Here is a 24,406-nt window from a genome sequence, read left to right on the forward strand (position 1 = left end):
CTGTCTTCTTGGCATGGAATAACATCAGATCACTGAAAAGTAAGAATGGCTTGCTGGGAGAAAAACTATATCCAGCCCCAAAAAACCCCAACCAACCAACCAAAAAAACAAAACAAAACAAAACAAAAACCCAAAACAAACAAAACAAAACAAAAACAAAAAAACACACACCAAAAAAAACCAGGACAAAACAATATCCCAAAGATTCTTCTTAGGACTCCAGAATGGACACAGAGCTTGGACATCTGGTTGCCCTCCGTCAGAGAGAAGTGGGGGGCAGAGCCCCTGAGGTTTGACTGAGGTTTTAGAGGAGTTCACAGTACCTGGAACAGCCACCTTCTCCTTAACATCATGGCAAAACTTGACAAGAGTGACTCTACAATATTGATAACAAAGATACACAAATACACATAAAAAGACAAAGTCAGGTTCTCCTCTTCCTGAAGCTGGCACTGCATACCACACAAGACTTCCAATTCCACTAAAAGTGAATTGCTTTTCTTTTCCTAGTTTAGAAAAGAAAAAAAGTATTTCTAGGGTTTTTGTTTCAAAAATCACTATGGTGTGGTATTTTTCAGCAAAATATTTCAATTAGGGTTTTATTGTTCTTTTTTTTTTTTTTTCAGTAAGATGGATTTAGTATCTGGTTCCACAGACTCAGCAAGAGAGTAAAACAGAATTTATAGGAAACTGGGAAGTCCCAAGTGGAAATACCAGGGTACAGAGCAAAGATTATGACTTATTTGAGGACATGGAAGTAAAAAGAACAACAACATTTCCTTTGGGAGGAGGAGCTGTTGTATTCATGGCTTTCAGTTTAAACAGAAATGTCTTCCCTCAGCAATTTCGCATTGCAGGCAACTTGGGAGATGTAGCTAGCACAACTGGAAGAGGAGAGGGAGGGAAATCCCTAGGACTCAATGACAACATTAAGGAATTCAGAGGGTCTCCTACAGGAAACAAAAATCAAAAAATTAAAAAGAAAACAGCCAACAACACCTTCCAGTTTAAAACTCTCTGTAAGTCATTGTTTTGCAGACAAAAATGTCAAGGGAGGCAGTGTCTTCTGGTGGCAAATATTCCCATATTTCCTCTTCCTTGTGAGCTTGACTAGGACATTTGTGTAGAGCCCAGTAACATCACAGGAGGCTAAATAACAACATTTACTGCAATATCTAGAAACAGGAGAGTCTAGAGCCTCCAAAGTTAGCCCAGGATACTCTCCAACTATGGCAGTTTAGGAGAGGGATTGCCAATATCCAATACTTGGAATGGATTTCAAAATTTGTCCCTGCAACAGTTATGAGTAAAAATTGACATTGAATAGAGGCAGGAAGTCTCACTCTGGTTGGAGTTTGGGAGTTCCCTCTGTATACCCACAGGCTCATGGAGCCGATGGCTCTTGGAAGCTACAGTTTGGCCCCTGGGAGACATGGATGTGGAGAATGAACTTGGCATTAATCCCATATGAACCCAGAAAGAAGGTCTCTAGATCTGCAGGGGTGCACAGCCTGCAGCAAAGTGCACCCATAGCTGCATAATTCCATGGTATATTAAAGGTCAGCTGCTGGTCTCACCATGGTATATATATCCAAAATAAGGGTGCCAGTGGTCTTACTCCTGGTCTATACCACCATACCAGAGGGGAAACATTTTCTTTGTCAGGCTTAATTAAGAGAAAGACACTTAGAGCTAAACAAATAATTCTTTACACAGGGCATGACCAGCCCTTCTCAGCCTGCAAGCCACTAAGCAAAATTTTCACACCGTGGTGAGCAACCAGATCCTGACCCTGGAGCCTTAAAACCACGTGGAGGAGGAGCTGGGAGGCAGAAAGTGAGAGCTACCCCATCCCTGAGCTCTGCAGCTCCCTGGGTCATGCTGGGTGCCAGGTCACAGGGGTTCCTGCACAGGCTCACATCCACCCCCGATCCAGCACTGGGCTTAATTTTCACAGTCCCACACATCTTCAAACCAGTGGGAATTAGAGGCTTTATGATCCGACTTCCATGATTCAGAAGCTTACAATTTTGCGGGATGTGGGTGCTTCCCTCGCGTGGGACATCTGAAAGGCCAAGCCTTGCTCATCTTCAAAATTACATGTAGTGCTTGGATATCTTTCATGTCACAGTGCAATTTCCAGGATGAATGCATATGCTGCACCCCTTTATGGTAAGCATGTTTTAATTTAGGCCTCTGTGATGTAAGACCCTGAAAAGTGCATTTAATATTGAAAAGGCAAGCTCGTCCTCAACACTAAAGGCACAAATACGATACCACAAAACATTTTCTGAAGGGTGTGCCTTCTTCAAACACACCTTCACTAGAAAGATTAAAATTCAGAAAGAAGAAGGCACAGGTCTTACAGTCATTATTTAAAAAAAAAAAAAAAAAAGTCAGGGGAAGCATTATAACTAAGAATCTAAGTTTAATTCTTTATCCAAGTTACATGTTGGCACAAGTGTAAAGGAAAGGGCTCTTGTTTAGGCAGCAAGGAGTATTTGTAGGTGAAAACACTTCTTTGAAGGGTGAAAAATGTGTTTCATCTGTAGAGAGTTATTTTCGAACTTGGAAATCAGGGCATAAAGAATTTTTCTAAAGTAGAAATGCACAGTAGAGCACTTTTACTCAGGTCACACCAGGCAAACAGCTACAACCACGTTCAGTTTGATGGGGCAGTTTTCACAGCAGCATTTCATTTTTATCCATGATGATTTAAACTAATAAGAAGATAATTAGCAGTGTGATATTTAGGCTTTGAAGCATTTAAGTTTACTCCAAAATTCTCTTAAGTTTGAAGTAATTCTGATATGTCTCACAAACATGTTAGAATTTATTTCTGTCCTTTCTGATAGTAAATTACAAGGGAACGGAGGGGCTCAGGGGATTTAAATACCACTCACAGCCAAGCAACTAGACACACATAAAAAAGCACAGGGAATTAAACTCGAGTAGATGTTGTTTTCCTGTCCTAGATGACTCCCAAATGCTCATGAGTTCAAGTCCTCTCCCTGACACCTGGGTATCTCCTCAGGCTGTGATTTCTTCTGCTGTAATGGAAGAGCAACACTCTTCACCCCTACAAATGATTGTGAAGGATACGAATGAAGACTAGTCATACCAGACGTTATTACATGGATGTACTAATTATATCAAAAGTCACAATATATGATTTATTACATTTTTTAAATTTTTTTTCAAGATCTCCTGTTTCTCAGTGATCCTCTTCCCCTCAATACTTGGAAAATTAACATAAGAAAATTCTATATAACAAAGTGCCATTGTTTAAAGGTCAAAGCCCCTGTTGGGGTAGCTGTGTGCAGCAAAGTAAGTTACTGCAGAGCTTCCACTGCTTCCTGCTGTAGCAGATTTTATGATCAAATAAACCTCTGGCTGTGATTTTGGTGACAGCTGTATGGTAGTGGCATGAAGCCCTTTCCACTGCTAGCATTCTTCAGAAAGCACAAAGCAACAGGCTCTGGTGACCCTTCTCAAAAGGTGCCTTGCTCATCCTGTTACTTGGGGAGGTTAAGTCCATCTGCAGAGGGGACAGAGTTGACCTTTCTACAGGAAGGTGAAAATAACCTCTGCTTTCCATCCTCACAGGATTTTAAAGAAGACAGTTATCCATGTTTCTTTCAAGAAGACAAAGACTTGTCCTGGTTTGCTTTCCTCCAAGAGAGGAAGGGCCAAAATTCAGACTGCCATCTCACAGGACTTTGATCAAGTCTTGTAGGAGAGCTTTCACTTTCTTAGACCGAGAAACATCAAAGAAAAGACCCAAATCTCTTCAGAGCTGAGCAACAACCAATTTATAAAAACCTTTTTAATGTCACAGCTATCCAGAGCATTTTGTGCAATAATAAATTAAATACTGGTAATGTGGCAATGGCTTCGGCACAAGCAGAACCAGTCATATGCAAGGTAATGCATCTGGACATGTGGTTAGGGCAATTTTTCCCCCCTTGATGAATCTTGGACTATCGCTCCTCTTGTATAGAAGGAACAGATCAGGTGGGAGAGAAGAAGCAGAAAGCAAAAAATAAAGGAAGAGCACAGACTCTGTGATATGTTTGATGAAGACAAAACCGATGGTATCAGTCACCAAAACATCATCTTCATAAGCTCTCTGGCTCCCTGGTTTGTTTTTTTTTTTAAAAAAAAGGTTATAAAATGCAGAGATTCCTGTCCACATTGAACACGTGACCCTGAAGACATTCATCACTCCAGCATACACGTGTTCTCCAACGCGTGAAATCAGGAGGCAGGAATTTACCATAAGCCACTGAAGGTACATAATTGACATTTAAAATAAAATATCTCTTCTGGATGGCCTGATCCTGCTGCCACTGCCTTCAGTGGGGCTGAGTCAGGCAGTTATCAGTGCCATGTAACTCCTCCCTTACAAACCATCCCTCCAGCCATACTTTGTAAAGCTGCAGTCAAATAATTATCATGTGTTAAAAGTACGTGCAGGAGGGGATGAAATTCTCTTCCTAAACATAGCTTACAGCACATCCATTTAAGTGTAAATGCTGGGGTTTCTACACTTGAAGAGAAAAACAGAGTCAAAAGCAAATGTTTACCTGCCATGGATCCAGGAGGCTTCCTTCACAGTCCCTGCAACTTAAGTCAAGTACTCCTGACTATGGAAATCAAGCTTATTTTTCAGAATGTCGTCCATTTGTTGTTTTTTAAATAATTCTTTTTGGTCACACTAAATCTTAAATTAACCCCCACTCCTCCCTGTGCAATTTTAGCATGATGGTATTAACTGTAGAACGAACAAAAAAAGCCCTTCAGCTGCCACTTCAGCACACCCCATATCTGGAAGAGTTTTTACTTTCAGCTTTTAAGGTCAGAACACACACCCAGCAATAACCAGCCTTTCTTCTTTTTTTTTTTTTTTCCTCTCTAAGAAACTGGAGAGCCTGCTATCTAAAACAAGGGAGTTTTGTGAGCAGGAGTCAAGCCTGTGCTTTTGGCGTTACAGGTGTGAAGCTCTCATAACCTGGGCTTCCATTTCTGGGCTTTGTTAAGCCTGGCAGCCAATGCTGCTGGAGATGCAGCTGGCAGGGAGCACGTGGAAGGCCTTGCACCCAGTTCCTGCGAATGGCAGCTTCTGTTAATAACCACACACAGAGCAGAGTTGTGCATTTTTATTCCCTTCTAGACAGAGCTGTATTCCATACTGGAGTATAGGCATAGTCCCAAAAGGTTTGTGTGGAGTGACTAATTACCTTTCTCCTTAGAACAGGGCAGGGAAGCATAATATGTGTGTGATTACAAGGACATAAAAGGAGCGTAGGATTATTTTCCATGAGAATCCTTGGGAATATCTTGAGGGATGGCTGTCTAAGGTGGTGCTCTCTGCAGGACCATTAAACTCTCCTCCCAGCTTCTTCATCATGTGCTGTGATTTATCCCTGGAAAAGCTATTCAGTGGTGCATGGGGTTAACCATGAACCTTCTTTAGCTCTAACTCTCCACCTCTGAGTCCTTCCAGGACACTCATAAGCCATGTGCTATATTTGCCTAGCTGGAGTTGTTATGAGGATGTTGACACAAGGAAAAATATCTGCCTGGAGAAGAGGGTGGACTGGCACCCTTTGAAATCAAACATTGTCAAGCATCTTTAAAGTTCTGCATGGGTCATGTCACCGAGCAGCCCTGAAGCTGAGGGCTGGGTTCAGAGGGACACAAATAGGGTGCATATAACTCATTTCCCCTGTGCATCATATGCCACTGAACGCCTGACTAAGCCATGTCCTCATTTCCATATTTCAAAAGCTTAATTTAACTCCAGAAGCCTTTCCTGATCAATGCCTGTGGGGGGGTTTCTCCCACGGCTGGGCCTGGACTGGGTAATCCTGCAATTACAACTGCTCAGAAACTGAATAGGACCCTCTACTCACAGCAAGACACTGGGTCAGAAAAGGAGGTCAAGCCATGAAAACTGGTTTTGCTAAAGTAAGTAGTCAACTGTCCGTTGTGTCACCTGCTGAGGCCAATCAAAGAGTTTTGCAATAAAGGGGACATGAGTGTTCAGAAGGGTTGGTCTCACAATAGCTGTGCAAGACAGGGAGGAACACCCAAGTGAATTTTGGCCATCAGAAGGCAACTTTTTGAAATACACTTAAGGGTTCAAGCCTAATTCAAATAATCCCCGAGGAGGGGAGGAAAAGGTGTGCACAGCTCCAGTGTTTATCCCAGACCCATCCACTTTTGTGCTCCCTGAAGTAAGAACAGAGTATTTGACATCTGTTTGTTCAGCTCCCATGAGGCTCTGGAAGCAGCTGTATCAAAAATGCAGAAACCTCTCAAGGGTGGAAAGGCATCTCAAGAGAAGAGCAGCCCTTCCCTCATGCCAAAAGTAGCCCGGCTTTAGGACTAATCCTGAGGTTGCCGTGACAGTTGCAGAGTTCGTGCACATTATTTTTTTGATTTGATGGGCCAGGGCACGTTGAGTTGGGAATGCACAGAAGGAAAGCTCTGCTGGGGGACTGACAGCGGTAAGTGAAGGTTTTGTAGCAGTTTTTCCTTCTAGTCATTCAGCACAAAAAGGTAAGAAGAAGATAAAGAAGCAGCTGTGCACCCATCTCTTGCTGAGTCCATACCAGGAACTCAACTCCAGTGGGACTCCCAAAACCATCATCCTGCATCACTGCATCTGAAGGAATCGCCCCCACCAACACTGCTGTCTCACTAAACTTGCTAATGCCCACCCTGTTACCAGGGTGGAATTTGGGGTGGGGGTGGGAAGGCTGAAGTGCTGAACTCAAGATCAGAGCATTTTCCTGCCATCTGCACCACAAAGACAATGTGTCATGTGCTAGTGAGATTACAGTTTAGGTTTGTTATCATCCCTTTATATCAAAAGGAAGTTATGCACACAAAGGAAACACCAAACCATCGTGTCAGGGGAGCTATAAATCACATACTGCTGAATATTACGAGGGCAACGGAGTGCCCAGTGAGAAAGCAAGGGTTTTGAAAAGACCCCTTTTCTTCACAGTCTCCTCATTTCAATAAACTTTGTTTGTATTTTGGGAGAGGGTGAAGGAGAGCGCATGGTTTCGTGAAATCAGCTACAAATGACAGCAGATTTGTCCCACACGAGTGACTCATGGCTGACTGCATGCACTGGTCAATGCCTTCCCAGACACCAGCACAGTCATTGCTGTTGCCCAGGTTGATCCCTTGGTGTCCTGAAAAATCACACAGGCAACAGCACAAGAGATCTCCTAAGATTTGTTGCCACTTTCAGCCCTAGTAAAACACAGAGTTACAAAGAAATAAAAACTGGAAAACAGTGGCATAGTCAGTTCTTGAGCAAACCAGTTCATCTGGCAGTGAGGGTCCTTTCTGCTTTCCTGCTCTGATCTTACCACCCTCCAAAACGACATCCTGGGAAGACTGCAAGGAGTTCTCCACCTTCTCTTCCCCTGGCAGGTGCCTGAAATGATCCTGACAATTCTCCAAACCAATTCTCCAAAGGTATGCTGAAATCCCACTCCTGCTGAAAAGAACCCTTAGTATTTCCACAGTCTCTGACCTCCCAAAAAGTGTCAACTGAAAGATTTCAAGCTGACTGCAAATGTTGCAGATTGTTTCTGTGGCTCTTAAATTCTGAGTGATTATAATGGGGGAAAACACAGATGCAATCATTGCTTTTAAAATATGATTGCTGCTCGAAAGAATTATCGGTGAGGGGGGTAATTGTCTGGAGGATGGCATGATTCAGGACTGCTGACTTCCACTCCTCACTCATTCAAAGTCACCGAGTGAGTCAGTGGAAAAATCATTGAATTCAGCACAGTCAACAGGGTACCAACATTCATATTTAGGTTCCTAAATCAACAGTGTGGAAGACTTCAGCTCAAAGGTTTTACAAGCAAGAGTAAGTGAAGGTAGGAGGTTACGTTGCAAGCCTGCAGTAAATGCCATCCTGAAGTTTGCCACTTCAAATTCCAGCTACTTCTCACCCTAAATAAGTGGTAGCTAAAGGTGTAACAGCACTCAGGGAAGTCCATTCCAATCCAAGCAGAAACGAGATCCATATGCCAGATTCTCTGCAACAGCTAAAGCATTACTTTGCAAAATAAATGTTTCTTTTGAATACAAAACACAGGACAGTCACAGCATGCAAATCGTTAGTATGCAGGAGCTGCTGCCTTGAAGCTCTGCCACCCATAGCTAATTAATTCTAGGTACTGTAATGAACACATCACAGGGAAGCACTATTCTGTGTCTGAGCAGAAACTCTGTATACAAACAACACAAGGCACAAACAGAAATCACACCTCTGAGAGGGAGCCTTTTCATTCAGAAAAGTCAGTCATCTCGAATGCACCACTCGCAAGAACCGGCACAGTAACCTGAATATCAGAGAAATAAAATTGAGTATCTATCGGCATGAAAGTAATACCAAGAGGGAGAGAAATCATTCAGAGAATACATCGCTCAGCAGCTTCTAAATTAGTAGGACAGTGAAAGCAGAGATCAAATATGAGATCTTGCAAATCCACAGGAAATGACTCAAGAAGCCAGATCAAGTGAAACTTCAGCTTCCAAGCCTCAGACACATTTGCTTCTCACCACTGGGCCAAATACGTGCATACACAACGCGAGCACATAAAAATACATCCAGATCACACAGACAAGCTCTCAAGTATTAATCAGACAGTGATTAATACCCAGTCCTCCTCAGTGGTACATGCATTATGATGGCCTTTTAATTACAAGATTGTGCCCTGGGTTTTTCATACGGCCATAACTCTGCCCTTATTCTGCTTCTGTAGTAACCAATTGCTAAATGCCACACTTCCCACTTCAGGTGCATTGATGTTCCTGCTGACCACGGAAATTTTTGGCATGAAAGGTTTTAAGGATGTTAGAGGTCTGTGCGATCACAACATCATTTGGAAAAAAAAAAAAAAGACATAGGATGGGTAGAAATGTGTCAAATCATTACTTCTGGTCTTTTATTGTACAGCAGCTGAAGACGTTCCTGCCATTTCCTTGTCCCTAACCATTTACTCCTGCCCTGACACTTCCTTTTGCTGCCAACTCAGCTTTGCCAAGATGTTTATCATGCCATTCTGCAAGTTGGATCCTTGAATAACTTTCCAAAATAAAGAGGTATTGGGGGGTATTATTAGCTGGGACCATTCAGCAGATCCAGCAGTGTCACTCCTCAGCTCGGGGGGTGCATTAGCACAGCCGCGGGGGTGACAAACTATGCTTTGCAGAGGAATGAATGGGTGGAAAGGGGGTGGGGATATAGGCAGCATTTCCACCCAAAAGAGCATGCCATGGGCTGCCAAGGGTTGGAAAGAAGGCTTGTACTCTCATATATTGTCTGGTGTTATGGTCAAACCTCTGGCAGTGGCAGGAGCATCACTATAACATTGTAATGCCCCCAAAGCAGTGGATTCTGGTACCACCTCCAAAGGATATGCTGCTTCTCCCTGGGAGTGACTGCCCAGAAGGAAGACCTCAAAGCTTTCATCAGCTCTTGCCTTCATTGCATTACTAGCAGTCCACAGATTTTTCTCCAAGTGTCCATTTCTATTCCTGAAAAGAAAATTAGCAGAACTTAGAAACTGAAACCCAGTGGAGCAGAAACACAATTTCCACACCAAAACTTGAAGGTCCCTTGAAGACTAAATCCCACAGACTAGACTTGAAAGACAAATGAGCAAGTGGCTCCCTCAGGAATTGCAGCCACATTGAGACTGAATATCCCTATGCAATGAGAGCAGAGAAGGCACATCTCCCTACCTGCAATGGGAAAGGGATGCTTCAACGGGAGGGGCCTATGGAAGTTGGAAGGTCAAGGTGATGAGCTTGGGTGGGACAGACACATTTCTTCTCCCAGGATTGCCTGATCACAGAGCATCTGGTGGAGAAAGCAAAACCAAAACTCACTGCTGGTTACTCAGATTCATGGGCCAAACTTTCTTTTCAATAGTGAGCTCCTGTTACCCCCTCCTCTGTGGACCAAACAAGTCCTGAGGGCAGACGTCAAGGTGTAGCTATAGTCACGAGTTGAGAGAGTGTTTACAGTTGTGGCACTGTTCACTGCAGCAAAAAAACATTTAAACTGGCCTACAAAATAAGCTGCACGATGCTACCAGAATGCCAGCACAGACCCCATAGCAATGCTGAACATGGTTACATGTCGATTTGAGCTCTCACGAGGGGAAGGTGCAGTGGGAAGAACACAAGGGTGGTGAGAAACCAGATGTATGGGCTGAGGAGCCCCATCACCTCAGGACACGCTGCTGTGGGGCCAACACTGGCTCCCTGGGCTCTTCTTTTACCAACTGGCTGCCAGATCCCCCACTGGACACATGGCGTCGTGGTATGGAAATTCTTCCTATGGGTCTCATCAGCCATGACAAGGAGCTGTGCCGATCCAGGCTCCCCTGGGTCAAACTGAACCAAACTCAGCTGGGCTGGAGAGGTCAGGCTGAGGTGAGCCAAGTTGTCCAGAGAAGGGCAACAAAGCTGGTGAAGGGAATGGAGCACAAGTCCTGTGAGGAGTAGCTGAGGCAGCTGAGGGTGTTTAGCCTGGAGAAAAGGAGTCTCAGTGGTGACCTTATCATTCTTTGCAACTACCTGAAAGGAGGTTGTAGCCAGGTGGGGATCAGCCTCTTCTCCCAGGCAATCAGTGACAGGACAAGAGGACATAGTCTTAAGCTGCACCCAGGAGGTTTAGGCTGGACATCAGGGGGAATTTCTTCACAGAAGGGGTGATTAGACATTGGAATAGGCTGCCCAGGGAGGTAGTGTACTCACTGTCCCTGAAGGTGTTTAAGAAAAGACTGGACATGTCACTCAGTGCCATGGTCTAGTTGACATAGCGGTGTTCGGCCAAAGGTTGGACTCGGTGATCTCAGAGGTCTTCTCCAACCTAACTGATTCTGTGATTCCGTGATCCTGAGCGCCGCCTGGGAGTGCTGCGCCAGGACTCGCTGGGTCAGGCTGCGCAGGGCTGAGCGGGGCCGGGGGAGGCTGAACCGGGCGAGCCGAGCGGGGGTCGGACAGACTCGCAGCCGGGCGGGCCGATCCCGTCCCGTCCCGTCCCATCCCATCCCACCCCACCCGGGCCTGGCCGCGGGAGGCGCTGGTGGCGGGCGGGGCGCGGGGGCTGCGGCGGGCGCGGGGGGCGGCGCCGGCGGGCGGGGGCGAGCGCGGCGGGACCGCACCCGGGGCGCTGCGCTGCGCCGCGGGGGCTCGGGGGGCCGGGCCGGGGCGGCGCCATCGCCGCCCGCGTCTCCTCCTTCCACCGCCGCCGCCGCTGCGGCTCCGTCCCCTCCCTCCCGGGTCCGGCGCTGCCCTGCCCCGCTCCCGGCGGCCGCGGCAGCGCCGCCGCCGCTTCCTGCCGGGGCTCCCCGCTCCTTTCCTTCCCTCCCTTCCCGGCTCCGCCGCCCCCCGCGGCGCCCCGCCATGGCGTGAGCGCGGCCATGGGGCTGGCCCGGCGCCGCCGCCTGCCCCCGGGCGCTGCGCCGCTCCCCCGGGCCCGGACCCCGCGCCGCCGCCGCCGCCGCCGCGCCCCGCCGCGCCCCCGCGGCGCGCTGACCGCCGCCTCGCCTCCTCCTCCTCCTCCGCCCCCGGCCGCCGCCGCCCGGCGACGAGCGCGGCCGTAGCCCCCCCCTCCCTTTCCCTTCTCCTCCTCCTCCTCCTCCCCCCCCACCCCCCGCCGCCGCCCGCGCTCCCGCGCCGTCGGGCCCGGCGCGGCCGCCAGCCCCGGCCCGCCGCGGCGCGGCCTCCCTCGCCATGTGAAGCGCCGGGGAAGATGCGGAGGCGCAGCCCGGCCGCCCGCGGCGAGGGATGAGCCTAGACGGGGAGAAGATGACCGAGGAAGCCTACCCTGACGAGTGAGCGGGGCCGCGGGCGGGCGGAGGGGGGCCGGGGTGGGGGGGCACCCTTTGTTGCCCCCGGCGCGAAGCGGTGCGGGGGTCGCTCGCTCCCCTCGGACAGACGGACCGGGAGCGGGCGGACAGAGGGACGGCGGGCGCGCGCGTACGTGTGCGCGCCGCCCGCCCGCGCATCCGCCATTTCGCGCTCCCCCCCGGGCCGCGCTCATTTGCATACGGCCCTTTCATTCATAAAAAACCCCCGGCAGGGCGGCGCGGGGTTCCGGGGGCTCCGCGGGGAGGGGGCCCCGCGCCGCCGCTCCCCGCCCCGGCCGAGGGGCTCGGGGCGCCCGGGCGGGGGCGGCGGAAGCGGCGGCGAAAGGAGGAAGGGGGAGCGCTGCGCGCCCCCGCCCCGCGGCCCCCGGGTCTGTGGGGATGTGGGGGGGGGTTCGGGACGCGGAGCTTGAGGCGGGGAGCGGGGGGGGGGGACACACACGACGTCGCGGGTCCCCGCCCCGGCCGCCGCCGTTTTGTGAATAGGAGGGCGGCCGCCGCCGCCGTCACATGACGCCGCATTCATAAACCCGGTCACCGGCGGCCTCCCCATTCACCGGCACCCCCCCCGCCGCACCCCCGGGGGGATGCGGGTACCCACGCCCGCTCCCGCCGCCTCCCCGCGGATAAACCCCCCGCACGAATAACCCCCCCCCTCAGGAGAGGCCGCGCCGAGGCTTTCAAAATGCCTGACGGTGCCCTTTTCCCTTTTTTTTTTTTTTTTAATGTTTTCTTCCCCAAAAATAAAACCCAAAGCTATTGCAGGGGGACGGCAGGAAGGGCTTTTTCACGCCGCGCTGGCCCAAGGGCTGTTCCTGGCTATCTCCTTCGGGGTTTTGACAGTCAAGAGGAATGACTCACTGGCGTGCAGGACTGGGTTGGTGCCAAGCGCCATAGGATGTACCGTGCTTTAAAATGACTCCTCGCAGGGCTTATAAAGCAGCGTCAAAATTGTGCAACTTTTTGGCTCGTTTGGAGCCCGAGAAAATATCATAATTGGTGGCATGTGCCACACTCGCACCTTCGTCCTGGTAAACTTATTTTAGGGCGATTTGCTGGAGAAACATGAGTGGTGAAGGAAATGGCTTCTGCCTGCAACGTGCTGAGAGGGATTGTTATTTTGGCAGTTCTTAATGAAGAGACTATAAATACGTGTTTATATGTAGCTTCTGAAATTGTGGTTATTTTGAAGTTGGTAAGGTTCTTGCAACAAAAAAAGAAAAAGTTGAGTTTCTCTTGCACGGATTGTCATGACCTAACAGGCTGGAAAAATGTGGCCAACTCATTTCCAATAAAAACCTGCCGGTTCTTTGTTTGGGGTTTATTTTTTTTGTTGTTTAATTTTGCAAATTGGACAAGAGGAGGGGAAGTGGGTCCTTGTCTCTGGGTTTGAGAACACAGGGCCAAACCTAACCCAATTCAGTGGACAAAATCTAATGCTGAACCAGCCTTCATCCTGTGGCAAGATATTGCTCCAAATGTGTTTTCCTGCAGGGCTTGGTGTGGAGGTGAGTGTCGGTGTAAAACAGCGAGCACTTGGCTCTGGTAGTTGGTTGGGGTTTTCTTCCCTTAATTGTAGGCTGCAGTTTGTTTTGGAGTAAATTCTTCCTCCACGTGCCACTGCGCTGCCATGCTGGTGGAGGCTTCAGCTGGATGGGTTTCATGTGTGTCCCCTACCTGAGCTGGGGAGGGAAGCTCTTGGGTCACACCACCTCTTGTGGGGTCACCAGTCAACCCAACAACGTTGTGCTTCAGTCCCTGGGAGATGGAGAGTGCTGGTGGCCACGGGGAGCTGGTATCCAACCCATTCCCAGGCCACCAATAGCCTTTTTATTGGGGTTTGGATGTGGTGGCTTTCAGGATAAATGATGCCTCATGGTCCTTACCCTGAGTGGCTCTTTTGGAGGCCATGGTTGGGCTTGTCAGAGTTCAGTCCAGGCCTTTGCCTTGCAGGGCACAGCGAGGTGTTTTAGGTAAGCCATGGTTTCCTCTGTAAGCTCCTCGCTTCCAGCCTTGCATTGATTGATAGCGTCGCTGAAGCCGGTGACTCATGGGTTGTTTTTTCATTTCAGTGGTGGGTGAAGTGATTTGATTTTTTTTTTTTTCCTCCAATATATATGGTGTTAAAAGAAATAAGGACAGGCTCTCCTGGTAAGTTTTCTCGAGCTGTCAGAACAATGGTAGTATAGCGTGCTATTTGCCCTAGATATCTGGCTTTAATTTGCATAGCTATTCTTGTTTCACAGAGTGCACTGTGAGCAAATGTTAACAGCCAGATTACAAAAAAAAAAAAAGGACCACTGTCAGGATGCCTTTTAAAATAACCCTCTTCAAGTAAACAACAAAGGGGGTCTCCCTCCATTTTTTTGCCTTTTTTTTTTTAATAATTTCTTGAGAACAGCTAGATAAGATTTTGAGTTTTGAGACAATTTATAAAACCGAGGAGAGGAAAAAAATGGGGCTTAGGATGCTGTAAACTCATCGGTCCCTTCACCACTGCACCATTTCGGATCGATACTTAGAGGTCAATTTGTCATTGCAAAGCGAGCGCCTCAGTCTGCATCTCAGCCTTTATTTCTGCTTCCCCTCCTTCCCCCCCCTCCACACGTCGCAGGGTTGGGGGAGAGCGGGGACGCCTGATAATAAATTGGAGGCATAAAGCTGCAACGGTGGGAGAGTTTTCGGGAAGTGCTGCCTCTGTATCCAGACGATGGGCAGCTGCCCACTGCGAGCGGTGACCCTCTCCAAAACCACCAGCTCCCAGATGGGCTGCCGGTGTCTTTCCGTAGGGGAGGATGGAGCTGAACCCTTAAAGTGACTCGGTTATGGCCGGAGGCTGCCGCCTGCTCGTTCCGATGCATGGTTCCAAGAAAGTCACAGGAAGTAATTAAATGGAAAAGGTCAGAGAACGAGGAAGTGTTGGTCCGCAGCCTCTCGCTGCCTGGGATGGAGCCGCGGTGCCCTGCCGGAGCCCGTGTCCCCGAAGTGTCCCCGCTCCTCGGAACGCGCGCTTGATTTATTCCAGCGGGCTCAGAGCACGCCTGCCAAGTGTTTGCAAGTGGGACTGGTCCCCCGGAGGTTTTTAACGAGCTGGGTTAAGTGGGATATCTGTAGGGCTGCTGTGGTGTTGTCCAGGACAGCAGAATGTGGTGTGAGATCACACCGACGCGTTTTTCCCAGTCTAGGGAAAGAAAATTAAACTTAAGCCTCATTTGTTCTTTTGCTCGTCCCAAAACCCCACTTCCCTCCACCCCTGAGCAGAGATCAGCGATGCTTGTCTAAATACTGAGTCCATCAATGTTGCAGTCTGCCCTTTATGCTGAAAAAAATAATTTATTTCCTTTTTTTCCCCCCTTTCATTTTTCACTGTGTTTTTGCCTGGTGATTTTTCTGTAGGTATCAAAGGCAGCTCATTCAGCCAAATTATTTTGCTGCAAGCTTCAGCCAGGGAGGAAGGCATGGGACATGCTGCGTGTCATGACATTATTGCTTGCAAATAGGACAGGAAATGAAGGATTGCCAAAATATAACTGTTTATTTCTTGGCCTGAAAACATGCCTGTTTAAAATATGACATGTAAGTAGCTGCTTTGTTCAGTCACTGGGAGAAGTTGCTGTTTATAAGGGAATAATAGCTCTGTTGGATGAAGAAAAAGGGGGGGGAGGGAAGAAGGGATTTACCCTTTCTACTCTTTCTCTCCTTCTGTCTTGGAAATGCTTTAAAAAGAAATTGTAAGTGGAAGATATATGGAGAGGGTATTTTGTCGGACAACTGGAAAGGAAACCTGTGGGAAGAGGGTTGCCACAAGCAGGAGGGAGATGGATTTTGAATTTATCAGCACATTATTAGTCCACACCATGGCCCTGGGCAGCCCTTGGATAACCCCGATTCTGCATTGAAGAGAAGAAACCTAAACAACCCACCTTTGGGCCAAAAAGTGAGGTTTTTCAGTGCAACTCCCCTCATCCAGAAGTGGTTTGGGATGCTGGTGGTGGGATAGTGCTGGAGTGCAGCACAGATGCTGCACCAGCAATGGGATCCTCTTTGACCTGTTTTTGCAGCCTGTTTTTTATCTCGCCGGGGCACACCCTGGAGCGTGGGTTAAAAGGTAGGTTTTATCTGCCTGTTTAATTAAATCCTGAGGCTGCAAACAAAAGTACGTTGTGTGGCAAGGCTCGCTCTCAACATGGGCTTGGTTTGCTGTTAGCTGGTTTTAAACCACAAAATCGTTTCCTGTCGGCCACCAAATTGCAGGGAGATGATGGTAGTTGTCCTCCTTCTTCCTGGACCAGGCTGGAAAATAGGAGCTCAGGAATGAGACACAACTATTTGTTTCAGTCCCTCCTGTTTCTTTCTTACACGCTCTGGCATGCTTGAGGAATCGATAAATTCAATTTTCTGCCCTCCAGCAGAATGGCCATAGGAACTGCTTCCTACAACAAATTCATTGAAAAATGTGAGGGTTTCGTTTTTCTTTCTTTTCCGCCCCCTTTTTTTTAACAGAGGAAGGTGATCTTTTTTGCAAGAGCTGTGCAGGGGTGGAGAGGGCACAGAGATCAGTGAAACTAAAAGTACAGCTCTGTAGACTGTTTTTGATACATGCCCTGTTTGCGTTTGATTTTTGGAGGACTTACACTTCTAAAGCAGTGCAGAAATTTAAAAAGAAGAAAACTAAAAAAGGTCAGTTGACTAAAAAAAAGGCACAAATAGACTGCAGAGTTGATTGACAGCAGATGCAAGCCGCAGCAGTCCCCATTTCTGTGGGCTACCAAAGGCAAGCAAGAAGCTGTTGTCACATAAATCCCAGCACTGGAAAGAGAGGTCTACTCCAAGCCTGGCAGCAAGCAGAGCAGGGCAGCATCTCCCAGCCTTGCTTGCATTGACCATTGCTTTGCACCTTAGCCATGGGTATACTCAGCTGATGGTTTCTAATGCTTTCTTTTTTCTTTTTTTTTTGTTTCTTTTCTTACCTATTGGTTTTCTGCCAAGATCTTGTGAGCTTTCCTTCCTTCCCGTTTCTCTACCCACGTCCACCCCCTTTCCTTGTCAAATTTCCTTTAATCATTTATTTTTCTGGTGCTTGCTCAGTACTGAAAACCTGACCCTCTCAAGCTGCAGAGAAATGCAGCAGACTGCCTTATTGATGCCTTCCCACTGCATCTAACCCTCACCTTTGATTTTGCATCAGCTTTTCAGAGCAAAGTTGGGTTTGCCCAGGTAGTTTCTCGTGCTTTAGTTCCTCACAAGGCAAACCATCTGCTTGGCCCCCTCTACTCGGTGAGCCGAGGGTGCCGGCTGGCAGGATGGAATTGGGATGAAGGGCAAGCCCTGCTGAGGCAGCAAGAACAGCAAAGCAGTGCCCAAATACTGCACTTTTGCCTGCTGGTTTTGGGGGGGGTTTATCATATCAGTGTGACCGTCAGTGTTGGTACCCAAAAATATAGCAGTGTTCCCTACCTTGTTTTTCTACTCCAGCTGTATGCCAAACAAGCGTTGGGTGGGCAGGTGGAGATCATCTCAAAGTCCAGAGGATGTCTTTGCTGCATTTCATTTTCTGTCTCCATTTCTTTTCCCTAAGCTCTTGGGGGGTGTTTTTTGCCTCTTGCCTATTTTATTTCTATTTCCTCATGTATCGCTCTTGTCTGGAAGCAGGACTTCTCTTGCTGCAGCGAAACCCTCCTGGCAGTATTTTCTCCTCACATCAGGAGAAGGTGATCACGGTAACATGCACCTGATGTAGCCATTGGAGTGAAATACTGTCTGCCCCATGCAGTAAAAGTAGATGCTTCACCTTAAAATAAGGTGTGTTTTATCAAAAGCAGCATTACAAGGTCTACTTTCAAGGCTGCTGGAGACCTTTCTGCCAACAGCCAGCAGGTTCTACCTGTTGCAGTAGGTCTAAGTGAGATTTAACCCAAATTACTGTTTTTGTCTCCGGCCTGCTCTTTGAATAACTTTATTCTTTGACTTTCTCTGCTTGCAACTCACACTTCAAGGACTATGTTTTGGGTTTTTGTTGTGTTTCTACTCCCCGCCTCCTTTGTTCTCAACTCCTACGTGTGCCGTAATCGGAGGAGAGATCTTGAGTCTATCAGCTGAGTATTGCTGATGGCTATTCCAGCTAGGAAGGAAACTTCTTACTGGCAGGCGTTGGGAGGAGGGGTTACAGGGCTTTCTAACAACATAAGTTGATTTCCCCATCTGCAGGTGTGTTCAAAAACAGTGGAATTGCAGAGTTGCCCAAAATGTTTGGACTTTGACAGAGATGCCTGGCAAGGAGAGAAGCATTTCATGACCTGAAGACTGATGTGATGATGGAACTTACTCCTTGCTAGCTAGTTCTTTTTGTCCAAGGTACTACAGAAATCAGGCAAAAGGCAAGCCAGAAGTAGTCTTCAGTGAACTACCTAAACAATAAATAGATGGTTTTTATTTGCATGTGTATTAAATGGGCTTTTAAAAGTAACATTAGAACTTGTTACCTGCATACATCTCTTCCTAGGAACAAAAAGTGTGTGTGTCTTGTTGAGAGCAACCACTTCCCCCCACCTTTTTTAATAGGAAAGTTGAGTTGGTGGCTGTTCCACCTCTGCTGCTGCTCTCTGCCAGACTGGTGCTGATGGCGCTGGGAGATGTGTTGTAAAACCTGATAGCGTCTTTTGATCCTGCGTATGGGAAACACATCTCTCTGCTTGTAAGGACCTGCGCTGCCGTGCAAGGACAGGAGCGTGTTCTGCACATGCACTCGAGTCCCAAGGAGATCTGGAAACACTTAGGTTGGGGGGATTTTAACTGCATTATACATACATCCTGTTTGGATAGTCCCATTACTCCTTTTCTTGCCGGTTAAAAGTGAGTCTGAGGACTAGGCAGCTTCTCCCCCTGTGCTGTACATTGAAGTGTTGAGCACTGCTTGCCTGTTTGTTGAATAGTTGGGAGCAAGATTAGTTTCCATCGCAGTATCTGAAATACACTGGAGGCATTTGCACAGCAGTCAGAGTTTCAAAACGCTGTGGGAAATCGCAAAGCTCCTTCCCTAAACACCAGAGCCTGTTGCAGCACCACGGTCTCGCCTACCAGCTCCTTCCTGGTCCTCCCCTCGCCTGCGGAAAGACAAGATTTCTTAAATGATGTGGTTTTATAGGAGTTAAGTCCATGCTTAGGATTAGTTGATGCCACTAGCAGCAATTAGCATCTGAGCTAGAACATATCTGTGTGGTTTTTTTTTTTTCTTCTTTTCTGTTTGAGTCTCTAGACCATTTATGCTTTTTATTTATTTCTTAATTCAGATGCTGGTGGTGGAAAGCGCTTTTTGGGGGCAGGGACATGAGCTGACATACACATAGCCTTGTGTATATCTGTTTTTAGGTGGGGTGTTCCTCCCTTTAGATGTTGGCAGCACTCATTTTTCTGCCGCTGTAGAGACTCCTCAGCTGTAACACCTTGAGCAGGTCCCCATGGTGAGTTGGATGCTGCCCAAAAACATACCCATCGTGTTCACCCCCCAGGCTGAAGGCAGAGAGCTCAGCTCACCTCCGCTCGCTGCATTTCTTCCGCTGACATGTCCAAACACTCCCGCCTGGGTTTCCAAGTGCTTGGAAGGCATGCTGGCTGTTTACCTGGTTTTATGAGTGGAAAGGTATGCCCCCGAGCTGATGGAAGGTTGCTAACTAATGCTTCAAGTTGCAGCATATAGGGAAGCATGTGCTTTGCCTCAAGTTGGGACAAAACGAGGCAAGGGGCGGGTGAATTGCTGGGATCGTACCTTGGAAGCGAGCGGCGTTCTGGGCTGGAATGCCAGGAAGGTCCCACTGAGACAGTTGTCCTTGGGACCTTTGTAAAACCTTGAGGACTGAGAAGAGAAAAAGTATCCAGGTGTTAATACTGGAGAGCTCCTTCTTTTGTCTTGCAGTAATCCAAGGGATGCCATAAAGAGCTGCTGGAAGGCATCAGCAGAGCTGGCGAGTGCGTTCAGCCGCTGCTGCAGGGATCTGGCTCTGGGGTTGCGATTATTTACAAACTGTATGGTTCTTAAAAGTCGTGTGGAGATCTGAAAGTATCACCTGAGCTAATTTAAAGTAGGCTTGGAGTTTCTCAGCTGTGTAGCTTAGTTTTTGTGCAGTTACTTACTTTTGTTTGATTTATTTGAGTGATTGCTGTAATGCTTGGGTCTTTGCATCTCTCTGTGATTCGTCTGTACTGTGTGGGTGAGGGTGTGAGATCAGAAGTCCAGCGACTCAGTGGGGTGATGAATGCCCAGTTTTGCCTTAGATGCCCCATGCAGTGGGTCCTGCTCATGCCAAGCTGAGAAATTCACCCCCCTCTGCTTCCAGGTTGGCTACTGAAGAGCTGCATGGGAGAGCACATTGCTGAAAGTGGGGGCTAGACCTGCCTTCTGCCATCTTCTCTGCGATTTCAGCAATGCTGCTGCCTTATGTGATCACATTTGTTAAAACCCAAGGTGCCTGGTTCCTTAAAGTTGATTTTTTTTTTTTAATTTTTTAATTTAACTTTTATTAAAACCCGTGCTTGCCTCAGTGGCAAGGGAGATCCAGGATAGGCACCCCTGCTAGACCTCAGCGTAAATCCCTGTATTTCAGGAGCTTGTTATGCTCCATGTATTTAAAGTCTGTATGTCTAAATTACACTGATACTTCAGCAGTGTGCTGCCTTTTTTTTTTTTAAATACTAGTGAAATTACAGCAAAAAGTTTTTCGCTGGAAATTTATAGTGCTGCCAACATAATTCATCCTTGACTGAAACTTGGCATGGGAGCTGTTAAGCTGGTTGCAGCTCGTCATTGCTTTACATGTTGTTACTGGATGTATGCAGTTTGGTGGCTGTAAAGATAAAAAGGTTAGGAAATGGTACAGAGTTTTATAAAATAGTAATTGTGATATTTGCATTGCTTGAGTGAGCTCGTGTTTTTAAAAAAGGCACCTGGTGTTTGGTTGACCTAGAGGAAGAGCTTAGTGAAGAGCTTTTCTCTGTTTAATTGCAATTAAACCACTAGAGCTGCTTAAGAGAAAAAAATTCCTTTTTTTTTTTTCTGTGAAAGTATTTGGCATTTTGGTATAGTAATGCTTCATGAGAGTGTGTTGAATGGCTGGAAAGTTATTAAGCAGTGCTGGAGATGAGCTTCTGCTTGTTGTCTGAAGGAAGTGAAATGTAGAGAGTTAGCTAGGTTGGTTAAAACCAATAAATAAAATAAAATAATTAAAGGGGGAGTGATAGGAGAGGGTCAGGCTGGTGCAGAGATGAGCTGGAGACTTACGGAGAGCACGATCTCACAAATGCAATGAGGAAGTTCTAGAAATACCCTTTATAAACACTGCATCCTGCAGGAAGAACCTTAAAGCCCAAATAAACCATTTCCCCTTGTGCCTATGTATACATAAACTCCCCTGGTTTGAAAGATCTTATCAAGTCAGTGATGTGCCTTTTTACAGTAGTTCCTAAAACAAGTTATATGATAAATGTCAGCCTTTTTTGTTTGTTTGTTTTTTGAGCTGTTCATCAGGTTTGTTTATTAGTCATTAAAGTCTATGTCTCCCTTGCCCTTCCCCAGAAGTCTTAAATCTTCCCAGGTCAGTCTGTCTGGATAAGTGACCATTTTTGGTTAAAATCCTTCCAAACACAGAGTTGTGCGGATGGGCAGAGTCAGGAGGAAGGTGGGGGATTTTATCCGTTCGACTTGATGTGTACATGGGGGAGGATGATCTTCCCCCACCTAAAAGTTAGGATTTTAAGTATGTGGTATGTGCAGAAATGATAAAGAGACAGCACATAAAGAGGGGCCAGAAATATACTTATTTTGATGCCTTGGATTGAACTCCAGAAGAGTCTGTTGGTCCTGGGATTGCCGTGGCTGTCTTTGCATGATACCGGGCTGGATGATGTTAAATATGTGTGATGTTTTTACCCAAGTCATCTCCTGTGCTTGAACACTAAAAATCTTCTCGCTTTCGTCCAAGATTTATTATTAGATCCCAAAAATGCTCATGTGCCCAGAGGCCAAGATCTAACCAGGATCTCCCAGTTTTTGGGTGTGGAGATAGTGGCTGGTGTTCCTGTTCACCTCAGCTATGCTGATCCTCCCCCAGCGAGCGGTTGAGGAGCCCTTTAAAATCACAGCCTGTGAATGAAAAAAATTATGGCTTAACAAAGTCTGCCACCAACCATTCATTTGGTTTGGTTCTGCATGCACGCCTTTAAACAAGATTCCTGAAATAAATTTCCAGGGCATGCAAAAAAGCAACCCCCCCTTCCCCTTCTTTCCAAACCTCCATAAGCAACGAAAAAGACTCTTCCCTAGAGTTGGCAGCTGAATGGACTGTTTTAGAAATGGTGGTCCTAAGGATCCATAAATTGAAACACAGAAAGCCCCGTCTGAGGTGGTTTTATCTTGAATACGAGGGTTTGGCTGTGGACCACTGAGATTCTACAGTGCTTAGTGCCTCTACATTCATGTACTCTATATTTTCTTGTTCAGGAAGGCTCTAAGTGAACTGTGAACTGGGATAATTTGTTGATAAAATTTGCTGTTCTTTACAAAAGTCATGAAAAAATACATTTAGCAGCTTTGTGGCTGGTTGGGGGTGTTTTGGTGATTGGGTTTTTTTTTTCCTCCTTCCCTTTGCTGTATCTCTAAGGAAGCGTGGGCTACCTTTATCAGAGTATTGGTGGAATAGCTTCCCTAGCCTTTCATAAGGTCAAATAAAAAAACAAACAGCCCTCCTTATGGGAAGGAAGGGATGGGGAAAGAAGGGTGTTTGTGTACACTTTCCCATTCATGTTTTAAAAAGAAAATATATAAACTTCTGGAGTCGGTGCCATGTATCTCATGTGATTATAGGAGCTGAGAGTTGGAAGCTTAATTTGCTTTTTCAGTGCTGACTTAAAAGAAAACCAAAGGGGAATAGCATTGGGTAGGACAGCACTTGGTGCTTTGGGTTTGCGTCTGTTGGCCAAATGCTCTCCACGTTCTGCAGTGATTAAAGCAATAAAATCACAAGGTGCTTTTCTGAATCAGTTCTCGTTGGATTACAGATATATCTGAGGTTTCTGTGTTGATTTTGGGTACGATGATACAGGGGAAAATGTGTCCTTTGTTCCAGCACTTAAATTTTGAGATTTCAGTAAAACACATACCTTTTGTGCAAACTTGATATGAAATTAAAAAAAAGGCAGTTAAATATTACTAGACTGTTTCCCTCTTCTGCTTATTCTCTGCTGCAGGAATGGGAAGAATAATTTTTCACAAGACCATTTACTGGATTGTGGTTCTACATGAATCTGGTACCTTCCTGAAGATACTCAACTGCAAGTAGCACTTGCCTGTACATGTTTTAAGAAGGAAAAGGTTGCTCTGATTTCTTGAGATATAAATGGTAGAGGGTGGGACTAAAAATGAGCATCCCTGGTTGGACCTTCTCCCGGTGATCATCTACCTTGGATCACAGGTAGTGAGCTCTGGCTATACCTACTCATGGTATGGATATTTAAAGCAGCCAGGTGCTGCCTTTGTCCAATATTAAAGCAACCCCTGCCTTGTAAGCAAGGGTGGAAAAACCCAGCTGCTTTGGGAGAGGCATCTGGATCTGTTGTCTCTGACCAGTTGTCTGAGGAACAGTTGGAGTCAATATATAACATATGCTGTTTGTTGTGATTAATGCTATGAAGGACTCATTAATGGACTTCAGGGATCTAGCTGAAAGCTGATGATGATGGTTGTAGGGAACATGCCTGTGACTGGAAGAGTTTGTCTCTTCAGATGGTCAACATTAACTGGCTTTCAGCTGAGAACTGAGCATCGAAGACAGATCCTTCACATCCTCTCATCTTTTTATGAAAGGGACTGTCCAAATCTTAGCATGCATTAAAAAATACTTGGTAAATAGCTACCAATGTTACTTTTGAGTGTGCTTAACACTAGATTTTTTTTTTTGTTTTGCAGTGTATATTGATGTAAACATCCCTGCATGTAGTGAGAGCAGCGGGGAGAGAAGGCAAGGATAGGATGGCAGAGAAATTTGTCTTAATTGGTGATAGGTCAGCAGAAAAAACACTTAGTTTTTTGTACTGATTCATTCCAGTTTATTGTTTTATTAACTGCCATGGTGTGAAATGGGGCCAGTTGGGTCACTCCTTGCTACAGGGGGCACAGGAAGGTCGTGACTATATTTTTCTTAGACCAGGAGAAGTGAATCTTCTGTCTGCAGACGGTACCTTCCAGTGTCAGATGTGATGGGTCTTCCTTGGTTTATCATTCAGAGGTGCATGCCTTACCAGATACAGAACACCTGGCTTTTTTCTTGCCTGTTAAGCCCTATCATGTCTTCCTTTCTGGATTCTGCAGGATGCAGATGCCCAGCAGTGTGGCAGTTGGCTTCTACCTCAGCTGCTGGTTCAAGCCTGTGTGCCTCGGGTTCATCCTCATCACCTTGCCTGCGTGATGTCACCCAGATGCATGATAACAGTGTATCTTC

General features: G+C 46.8%; 1 protein-coding gene and 1 long non-coding RNA gene across 6 annotated transcripts in view; one reads left to right on the forward strand and one right to left on the reverse strand.

Annotated features, from left to right (window-relative positions):
• Positions 1 to 2,408: 2,408 nt before the first annotated feature.
• LOC113982426 lies at positions 2,409 to 12,199 on the reverse strand. Of its 5 annotated transcripts, XR_005563458.1 has the most exons (4): positions 11,878 to 12,199; positions 9,784 to 9,901; positions 4,587 to 9,576; positions 2,409 to 3,079 (listed from the first exon to the last, which is right to left on the reverse strand). It is a non-coding gene; the product is annotated as an uncharacterized LOC113982426 (long non-coding RNA). The 5 variants fall into 5 exon arrangements; XR_003538766.2 differs by having other exon boundaries at positions 2,409 to 9,576; XR_005563460.1 differs by lacking the exon at positions 11,878 to 12,199 and adding an exon at positions 11,588 to 11,607 and having other exon boundaries at positions 2,409 to 9,576.
• SPRED2 (sprouty related EVH1 domain containing 2) overlaps positions 11,726 to 24,406 on the forward strand; it is a 60,279-nt gene continuing 47,598 nt past the window's right edge. The window contains exon 1 of the mRNA XM_027710099.2: positions 11,726 to 11,885. Within this exon, the coding sequence (XP_027565900.1) occupies positions 11,839 to 11,885 (47 nt within the window). The 5' untranslated portion in view covers positions 11,726 to 11,838. The remainder of the gene's footprint in view (positions 11,886 to 24,406) is intronic.

Source organism: Pipra filicauda, unplaced genomic scaffold (assembly GCF_003945595.2).
Source record: "Pipra filicauda isolate LSUMZ 115617 unplaced genomic scaffold, ASM394559v2 scaffold109_size3271384_pilon, whole genome shotgun sequence".
NCBI lineage: Eukaryota > Metazoa > Chordata > Aves > Passeriformes > Pipridae > Pipra > Pipra filicauda.